At 42.9% G+C, this 10,555-nt stretch overlaps 1 protein-coding gene across 1 annotated transcript in view; it reads right to left on the bottom strand.

Moving 5' to 3' along the window:
* Akap14 (A-kinase anchoring protein 14) overlaps positions 1-185 on the bottom strand; it is a 14,964-nt gene extending 14,779 nt beyond the window's left edge. Inside the window, exon 1 of the mRNA XM_055604949.1 lies at positions 20-185. Within this exon, the coding sequence (XP_055460924.1) occupies positions 20-185 (166 nt within the window). The remainder of the gene's footprint in view (positions 1-19) is intronic.
* Between the last annotated feature and the right edge of the window lie 10,370 nt (positions 186-10,555).

Below are 10,555 nucleotides of genomic sequence, written 5' to 3'. Positions count from 1 at the left end.
CTGATGGACATTCTCTTCTTCTCTTTCTGATCTGTCACAGACTTTTTTGGTTCTGGCATGGTTCTACTGTCTTTTGGCTCTGTAACATTCTTGGGTTCTGGAGCCTCCGGTTTCTTTGTTTTGGCTGTGTTAGTACTCTCCACACCCTTCACCCTCTGGCTTAGGTGCCTTTTTTTGTTATCCATTTTATTTTGCCTGGGTTAAAAAAAAATCAAGAATTTACTGTCTGCAGGGGTTACAGGCCTTAAATACACTCATATAAGTATATGCTCTCTTTTTAAAAATGCTTTTAGTTATTTAGTTTATGTGTATTAATGTTTTGCCTGCTTCCATGTCTGTGCACCATGTGTTTGCCTGGTACCCACAGAGATTAGAAGAATGCACTGAATTCTCTGTAACAGGAGTTACTGATTGTTTTGTGCCACCATGTGGATGCTGGGAATCCAACTGGGGTCTTCTATAAGGGCAACAAGGGATGAAAAACACAGAGTCATTCCTCCAGCACTTATACTCTGTCTCCTGAAGGAACAAAACACTCAGGCAATATTTGCTGCCTTTTGAGAAGAGACTGGGAATGAAGGATGGGATCTTAACCTTTTTATCTGCCTGTTGAGATGGATATTTCCTGAAAACCAAGGATTTTCCATTCTTCAAAATGTGAAGACTTAAAAACAGAGGAATTTCTAGAATCTTTGAATAATAACCCCAAATACTGACTCTAAAAGAACCTCAGTCCATGCTTTGAGCATCTAAGGGCACGAGACTATTTGTAAGATTCTGTTTTCATTTCTAATTATATGTATGTGGGTTTGTTTGTGCATGTGGATGCATGTTCCTGGAGATGCCAAAAGAAGGCTTCAGATTGCCCTGGAGCTGTGGTTATGGGTGGTTGTAAGCCACCTGATGTGGGTGCTAGAAACCAAACTTAGGTCCTCTGGAAGAGCAATACATGCTCTCTAGCCCCAGCATGACTTTTTTGTTTTTTTGATACAGGGTTTCTCTGTGTGTCCTTGGCTTTCCTGGAACTCACTTTGAGACCAGGCTGGCCTCAGACTCAGAGATGTGTATGCTTCTGTCTCCTGAGTGCTGGGATTAAAGGTGTGCTTCACTGCACTCGGCACATGACTTTTGTTTTTATTTTTTTAAGTAGTGAATCAAGGGAATAAAAGTGTATTCCAGTAGTCGAACACTTACCTAGCCTTGGGAATCCTTGGATACCATCTCTAGCAACACACACATGCACACACACACACACACACACACACACACACACACACACACGTAATGAATCAAGAGGCACACAGCAGATTGGTGTTTCCATTTTGACTTTTCCAGGTATATAATCTGTTATGTCAAAGAAACTATTATTTTTACCATCTCTTTTCCTGAACATATGTATCTCTTGTGTTTATTAGCTTTGACTAACGCTTAAATGGAAGTCAAGTTGATGAGTATCCTCCTTTGTATCCAGATTCAGTAGATACCACTTTCTGTTATTGCCCCACTTAGGAGGATGCTGGTGTATGAGCTAAGATTTAAAGCTGGGAATAGGGCAAATACCAATTGGGAGGCTAAGGTAGGAAGATTGCTACAAGTTCAAGCCCAATTGGGGCTACATAGTATATGTTAGGCTACCTAAGGGCTGCCCCTCAAACCAACCAACCAACCAAACCAAACAAACGATAAAAATACGCATAATCCAGGTGTGTTACTGCATGCACATCTGCAACTGCACCTGGGAATGAGAGGCAAGTGGATCAGAAGTTCAACATCATCCTTAGCTACATAGCCTATTTGGAACCATCCTGAGCTACATGAGACCCTGGAGAAAGAGAGAGAGAGAGAGAGAGTCAGAGAGACAGAGACAGAGAGAACATTTGAACTGGGCATGGTGATATGGCATATGCCTGTCCCAGTAGTTGAAAGGCTGAGGCAGGAGAATTGAATTATGATTTGGAGACCAGCTTGTGCTACATAGTGATACCCTGTCTTTAAAAACAAAAGTGAATAGAGCTGGAGAGTTGGCTCAGTGTTTAAGAGCATTGCCTACTCTTCCAGAGAACCAGGGTTTGATTCCTACCGTCTGCCTGGCAACTCACAACTGTCTATAACTCCAGTTCCAAGGGATCTGATGCCCTCTTCTGATCTCTGCAGGCGCTAGGCACACCTGTGGTGCACAGACATACATGCAGGCAAAACACTCATACATATAAAATAAAAATATAACCAAATCTTTTAATTATAAAAGGAAAATTTTTGTTCCTGCTTGAAGACTTTTGAAAAAAAAATCATAAATGCAGCTCGTGTTTTCTAAATACCTTCAGCATCTATTGATAATGTTAACAATGGCTTTCTTGGTGTTACAGACAGGTGTCTATCACATAACAGGGGAGGGCCCATTGGAAAATTCTTTTCCCTTTATACACCTTTGCCCTTTGAGTCTTGGACTCACTTTTCTTGCTACTGCTTAAAACTTTTCACTTCTGAGAAAGCATTTTTAGCATGCTTGTAACAAATAATTCTTTTTCCTCTTCCTCCTCCTTTTCCTCTTCTCCTTAGATGGGATCTTATTGTCTTATTGGCTTACTTGAGCTCCATGTATAGACCAGGATGGCCTTAAACTCACAACGATCCATCTACCTGCCTGATTAAAGGTGTAAAACACCATTCCCAGCCTCCTTGCCAGCAAATCTTTAAATGAAGGGAGGGAAAGGCAGTAGATTTCTTTCCAAACAGAGATCATTTTCTTTCTTCCTTCCTTTCTTCTCTTTTTCTTCCTTCCTTCCTTCCTTCCTTTCTTTCTTTCTTTCTTTCTTTCTTTCTTTCTTTCTCTCTCTCTCTCTCTCTTTTTCTTTTCCTTTCCTTTCTCTTTCCTTCCTTCCTTTATTTCTTTTTTCTTTTTTCCTTATTTAAAAAAAATATATATTTTTTTTGAAAAAAAAATGAAATATGATACATTAAACATTCCAAAATTGGGATCTAAAGATCCCAATTTTGGAATGTTTAATGTATCATATTTCATTTAACTACCCAGACTCTATGAATGAGATGGACACTGGCTACATTCCCATCCACTCTCCCCTGGCTTCTGCTTTACTGGATGGATGGATGACCAGAGTAGTCCCTAAGAAATGGCCGTCTAGTGCCCTCTAGTGTCCGTGGGAGGCCACACACTAGAAAGAGCATGCTGAGGGAAACTATATTCCCTGATGGCCCTCCTCTATGGTGCACCTATGACTGGAGGCCTGGAGAAGCTTCCAGCTTCTCAGGGATGCTGTCTTACACAACTTCTCAGTTTGGTCACTTCTGCCCCTAACTCCCATTTGCCCCAACTGCTGCAAGCCTCAGCAAGCTGAACTACCCTTTGTCTCTCTCTATTGTGGCCACATCATTTTATTTCCTTTACCAACTATGCTAATTTTAGTGTGATAACTCTAAAAAATGTTTATTTCTTTTAATATGTGTGTGTATGTGCCTTGCATGAGTGTATGTAAGTGTACTGTGTTTATCTAGGAGACTGTGGAGACTAGAAAGATTCAACACCTGTTGGATCCCCTGGAACTGAAGTTGAAGTTACCCGCAGTTGTGAGCCAGATGATATAGGTGATAAGAAAAGAAATAATAAGACCTGGAGAGGACAGGAGCTCCACAAGGAGAGCAACAGAACCAAAAAAATCTGGGCACAGGGGCCTTTTCTGAGACTGATACTCCAACCAAGGACCCTGCATGGAGATAACCTAAGACCCCTGTACAGATGTAGCCCATGGCAGTTCAGTGTCCAAGTGGGTTCCATTGTAATAGGAACAGGGACTGCCTCTGACATGAACTGATTGGCCTGCTCTTTAATTACCTCCCCCTGAGGGGGGAGCAGCATTACCAGGCCACAGAGGATGACAATGCCACTCCTGATGAGACCTGCTAGACTAGGATGAGAAGGATGGAGAGGAAGACCTCCCCTATCAGTGGACTTGGGGAGGGGCATGTGTGGAGAAGGGTGAGGGAGGGTTGGATTGGAAGGGGAGGAGGGTGGGGACCATGGGGGGGATACAAAGTGAATAAAGTATAATTAATAAAAATTAAAATTAAAAATGGAAAAAAAGAAAATAAATAAATGCAAAAATATAAATTAAAAAACACACTTATAGCTCTGTATGGTGGCACACACCTTTAACTCCAGTACCTGGGAGGCAGAGGCAGTCAGCTCTAAATGAGTTAGAAGCCTGCCTGGTCTACAGAGCAAGTTGCCACACAAAGAAATCCTGTCTTGAAAAATAAAATAGAGGCTTCCAGGAACCATTTCTGACCTCCATATAGTCCAGAATGTGCTCGTTTCTGCAAGCCTCTTTTTTATTTATATTTTTTTGTATTTATTTCTTATACTGGGGGTGGGTGGGTCATGGGTGACTCAGCACATATGTGGAGGTCAAAGGGTGACTTGCAGGAGTTGTTTCTCTCCTTCTGCCATGCTAGTCTTTGGGACCACCTTTATCCACTGAGCTATCTCACTCTTCCTGTAAACCCCTTTCATGAAAGGCAACGCTTATTTCCCTTTTCAGCATCATTGGTCCCAAGGATACAGGTAGACACAGCACAAGGCCACCAAGTTCCCATGACCATCAATCAAAAAATGATGTGAATACCCTTCGAGGATTGCTGAAATAATTACAGACTAATGTGCATTTAGGCCTTGCTATTTTCATTTTCAGCTCAGTTCACCTCCATCTCAGTTTCCTCTTTCTGCAGCTGGTGGAAAACAGGTCTGTCTGCTGGAAGAAACATAGCCTTCCAAAGCAATTTTTGGCTACATAGCAAGTATGAAGCCAGACTGGGTTACATAAGTCCCTCTCTCTAAAACAACAACAAACCAGAAAGGGAGGGACTGAGGAAGGAAAGAAGGAAGTTTTTTTTATTTTCACCCATTAATGGATACAACACCATTCTTGGGTGTCCCTCCCACTAGCTTTTTTGGGGGTCTGGATTAATAGAATCACTACAGGTCACTTTTCAGGCCTCTCCCATCGCAAAGAAAGCCCAATACCTAAATGAGCAGATTCTTGTTTGAACCAGCAGCAGAGGAGTCTTTGCAGTCTCTCAGCAGCTTTGTCTCAAAGTTCCTAGAGAGAATGTTTACAAGTGCTGCCACAGCAACGATGACAGTTTCAACAATGGGAAGCTAAGTCCATGTGCCTCTGTCAATAAAAAGAACAGAAAGCGATAAGGAGGAGAAGCCAGTCCCACTTGCCCTTTGACCTCAATAACAGAGCTAAACTGCAGAAGGCAAGCCTAGCTTCTTCCCAGGAGGAGATGAGCTTGCTGGGCTGTGCCTGGAGGACTGGTGATGTGACATTCTTCAGCCAAGAAGCATTGTGAGAGAACCAGGCCCAACTCCCCCACCCCCACCCCCACCCCCAAAGCCACCAGTCCCAGGAACTAGGTCATAGGTCACCAATTCCAGAAAAAAAGACAATGGAGTCCCCTACCCAAGGAATAGCCTAGAGAAAACCCAGTAATATCTAATCATCAACCCTAGCAACAGCTAATCAGTGAAGACCTGGAATTTTCCCAGGTGTTCTCAATAGGATGAGTAATTACGGTTTGGTTTGGCCCTTGGGCAAACAATCTCCTCCAGACACCAGATATTTGCTAAAAGTCAATCAATCATAACACTGCCTAGGTGGAATTTCCCAATCTTGCTATAACCCTAAATAAAAACCCTCCTCCCCTAGAGCTCGGGGCTCTACACCCAATTGCTTCTTTGAGAGCTCCAGCTTGGAATGCATTTGCATCAGAATAGGCTCCCTCTTTGGTGGTCATTGGGGTCCATGAGACTTGAGCATAAAAACTGCATCAAGCTGTGTACATCTTGAAATAGTGACAGAAGGTAGGTATTAGTGTTTCATAATTATATTTGAATGAAGTGAGACACAGAGGATGTCATGTGACTTGCCTGGAGCTCAAACCCAGAATTGTCTGTTATCACTGACTACAGACAACTTTTCATGTCAACGTTCTGAGGTTAGACCTATTTATGTGCTTGACTATTCTGAAAGATGTCTTTTGTGCATTGAGGATGAGGGTGTAGAACAATGATTATCTGTGCAGACTCAGAGACAGTTTTCTTTCTCCATTCTTGTGTACAAAATAAAGATGACCATGGCCTAGAATAGAGGGTTTTGTTCTCTTTTTAGACAAGATCTTTCTGTAGAGCCCATGCTGGCCTCAAACTCAAGATCCTCATGCCTCAGGCTCCTGTGTGCACCACCATGCCTAAGTTTGAATAGGTTTTCTTTCTTCCTTCGACCTTTCCTCTCCTCCTCCTCCCCCTTCCTTCCTCTCTCTCTCTCTCTCATGGGGTCTCATATATTCCAGGACCAACCTGATTTTGCTGTGTAGTAGAGGATGACTTTGCATTTCTGATCTTCCTGTGTCCCCTTGCAAGTTATGGAATTACTGATGTTCACATCACACCAGGGCTTCAGGTGTGATAGGCAAGAATTCTGTCAACTGAGTTGCATCCTTAGGCCTGAATAGGTTGGTTGTTTGGCTGTGGGGGGCTGTTATTGTTGCTGTTGGACTTTGTTTTGTTTGTTTTTGAGACAAGTTATTACTGTAAGTTCCTGGCCTGGAACTTAATACATAGACCAGGTTGGCCTCAAGGCCTCAAACTCACAGATTATCTGCCTGCCTTTGCCTTCAAAGAATTGGTGTGTGTGTGTGTGTTTAAATAATAATAGTGTTAATTAAGCCCAATTATTCATCTGAAGATTAACAGTAGTACCAGATACATCATAAACTTTCTATCTAATGGTTGATAATATTTCTAGAATCATCAATGAGAGTGGTATATTTTAAAAGTTGATTATTTTATGTGTGTAAGTGTTTTGCCTGAATGTATGTATGTGTGTGTACCACATGTATCCATGGATGACAGAAGAATCTAGATCTGGAGTTACAGACATATGAGTTGTCATGTGGGTGCTAGGAACTGAGCCTGGGTCTTCTACAAGAACAATTAGCACTCAACTGCTGAGCCATTTCTCCAAACCTGATAGTAGTAATCTTTTTTAATTTTTATTTTATATGTTTTATTTTATGTGTTTTGCCGGAATGTATATCTGTATTAGAGTGTCAGATCGCTGGAATAGGAGTTACAGGCAGTTGTGAGCTGCCATGTAGGTTCTGGGAATTGGACCTGGGTCCTTTGGAAGAGCAGCCAGTGCTTTTTACCACCGAGTCTTCTCTCCAGCCTTATATTTTTTGTTTGTTTTGTTTTTTTTTCGAGACAGGTTTCTCTATATATCCTTGGCTGTCCTGGACTCACTTTGTAGACCATGCTGGCCTCAAACTCAGAGAGATCCACCTACCTCTGCCTTCCCGAGTGCTGGGATTACAGGTGTGTATCACAGTGCACAGCTTTTATGTATTTTTTTTCTTTTAATATATGAGTGCTCTGTCTGTATGTTTGCCTGCATGCCAGAAAAGGGCATTGGATCCCATTATAAATGGTTGTGAGCCACCATATGGTTGCTATGAATTGAACTCAGGGCTTCTGGAAGAGCAGCCAGTGCTCTTAACTGCTGAGCCATCTCTCCAGCCCCAGTAGTGATATTTTAAATGTACTGTATTTAAATGGTCTTAGCTGGTGAAATGAAGATATGATGACTCTATGTCACGACCTAGTCTTATTAGTCCAGAAAACTCTCCAGTTTCTGAATCCTGGCCTAAACCACGCTATGGGTGGTGGAGAGGCTGTTCACCCTGGCACTGATGATCAACATTGGAGCAAAGAAGAGAAGTGTTCTCTTGGGTGTTCCTTTTTTATCCCTTAGGAGAAATGCTGAGCTTACAGTGTGGACGATACCATGTACATCAAGGTTCTACACACTGAGATCCTGCTGCTGAGATGAAGTTCCAGATTGGTGCGTGGCAGAGCTGAGGAGTGTGGAGGCAGTACAGTAAAGCAGGAAGAGTACATTACATGCTGGGTTCTATCCTAGCATCAGAATAAAAAAGGAAAGAAGAATAATCTATTAATATCTTTTATATATTATGCATACACATTTATTATATATTTAATATATTATTAAATTTATCATTATAATGCTCCTAGTAACTTTAGACCTGGGTGGGGTGATGATGCACACCTGGAATGGCAGCCTCTGTAAACAGAAGCAGAAGGATCACCACAAATTAGAGGGAGTGAAGGCCCTAGGACAGTGGGTGAGAGATCCCTGGGGAGGACCTGGTGTGAGAAATTGGAAGTAGAATTATTTTTTAAAGGTTTATGTGGTGGTGTGAATGGAATATCCTCCAAGTCCCATATTCTTGAGGATTTGATTACTTGGTCCTCATTTGGAACACTGCTTATGATTAGGAGGTGTGTCCATGCTGGAGGAAGTATGTCACTGGGGTGTGCTTCGCCATTCCTGCTTTGCTTACCTGTAGCCTGCTTGTGATTTGAGACATGAACTCTCAGGTCTCCCCTCTGCCAGGTCTCCCCTCTGCTATACTTAGTGCTTGCTACCACGCTTCCTTGATGTGATGATAGTGATGGCCTCTGAAACCATTAGAACCATAAGCCCCAACTAGACCTTTCTGTAGTGAAAGTTTTGGTTTCTCTTAAAACTCAGTTATGTTATGGAAAGAGGTTTTTGTTTTAATCCCAACTGTGGGATAAGGAAGTGCTCCACAGCTGATAACAGCCTTGTGCAGCTTGGGAGGGGTGTGGTCTTTGCCAGCTGGAGATAGTGAAATGCTGAGGACTTTGAGAGGATATAAATATCAGAGCCAAGAGAGGCTCAGAGAGGAATACTTGGAGGAGTCAGAGAAGGAAAAAGGCTGCTTGTTCATTCTGCTGCGTTTGCATTTGCTGTTTGCTGTTGTTGGACTGCTAGATATCCTGACAACTGAGATTGGTATTTTCCTAAAGAACACAAGGACCATAACCAGATAGAACTAAGTCTAAAGATGCCTACCTCCCCTGTCCCTTTTAACCTTCTTTCTCCCCTACCTAGGGGTGGGGGTTGGAAGGGAGGTAGAGACATTAAGGAATCCCAAATAAAATACTTAAGAAGTAGGGCCTATACCTTTCTTTCTATAAGTTGCCTTGGTCATGGTGTCTTATCAGAGCAATAGAAAAGTAGTTAATACAGTTTACTTTTACTATTTTTATGTATGTGTCTGTATGTATGCTACATATTTGTAGGTGCTGTTGATGGTCAGAACAAGAGCTGGATGGTCCTGGATGGTCACCTGGAGCTGGGTTAAAGCCAGTTGTGAGATGCTATAAAGATGCTGGGGCCCAAACTTGGCTCCCCTGGTAGAGCAGTAAGCTCTTAAATTTTGAGCCATCTCTCCAGCCTCCAGGAAGTAGATTCATGATTGTCAGAGAAAAATATGTAGGCAAGGGACAGGCAATTTTCTGTAGGCAAAATATAACTTCATTAGCAGAACTACAAGAGATTTTCCAGCAGGATTAACTGGCTTTTTCTCTGTAGCAGGAGCTGAAACTACATCTCCTAAGCAAAGCCAAGATGCAGACCAATTCTGGACAGTTAGCTTCCAGGGTTTAGCATATTAGAGACCTCTCAGGGAACATGGAGCACATATTCTTTCTGGCTGTGCCAACTCTGATGCCAATTCAGATAAGTGTGAAGGTGTGTTGGAGAGCAGAATGAGGGGGCAGCAGTTAGAGGAGTTAGAAGGGCAGCAGAGGAGCTGTGCACCAGAAGCTCAGCCATGTTTCCTTGCCCGAGAGGCTCCACACCCTAGTCACCTCTTTTTGTATCTCCCACCTACATCCCCCCACACACAATGTGCCTCTAATAATCAGTTGTTCTGCTTCCTCAGAATTCTCGGCCTCCATTCCTGGCCTTGACCATGCTGGGGGCAGGACCCCCAAATGGTCCATGGTTCAGAAATGCAGCAATGCACCAGCATTTACTAAGAAGTTGGAACCTGTACACAAGGGGTGATGTCCCTAAATTCTTCTCTATTCTAAGCTGCCTTTGCCTATGGCAGTCCAGGCCAAGGTAAGTCTGTGTCCCAGTGGACCCCTAGGAAAGTTGTACATGCTATTCACCTGGACTGCCCGATGTTGGACAGAACTCCAGTGAAGAGAGAAAGCCAGCCCCTTGCTTGGTCCAAGTGTGGGAAATAGGAGGATTCTGTCAGAATACTGTGTTTACCAGAGAGCATTGATTTGGAGACACTTGCAGGTCCTACTCTGTTAAATTCTTGAATTGGAAAGAACCCAGATACAGGCTCTGTATTAGTTTGCTTTCTATCTATCACTATGATAAAACACTGACACAGTCTTGGGGAGGAAAGGGCTTATTCGGGCTTACAAGTCTCAATTACAATCCTTCACCAAGGAAAGTCACAGCTGAAACAGAGATTAGAACTGTGGAAGAAAGCTGCTTACTGGCATGCTCTCCATGGCTTAGCCTGCTTTCTTACCCAACCCAGGACCCCACGCCTAGGGGTGGTCCCATGCCCGTGACCGGGCACTCCCACATCAACCATTAGTCAAGAAAATGCCCCACAGATTTGCTTA

Source organism: Psammomys obesus, unplaced genomic scaffold (genome assembly GCF_907164565.1).
Source record: "Psammomys obesus unplaced genomic scaffold, mPsaObe1.curated_primary_1811, whole genome shotgun sequence".
In the NCBI taxonomy this organism is placed as follows: Eukaryota; Metazoa; Chordata; class Mammalia; order Rodentia; family Muridae; genus Psammomys; species Psammomys obesus.
Note: the sequence above shows the minus strand (reverse complement) of the source record. Positions and strands in the feature narration are given on the sequence as shown.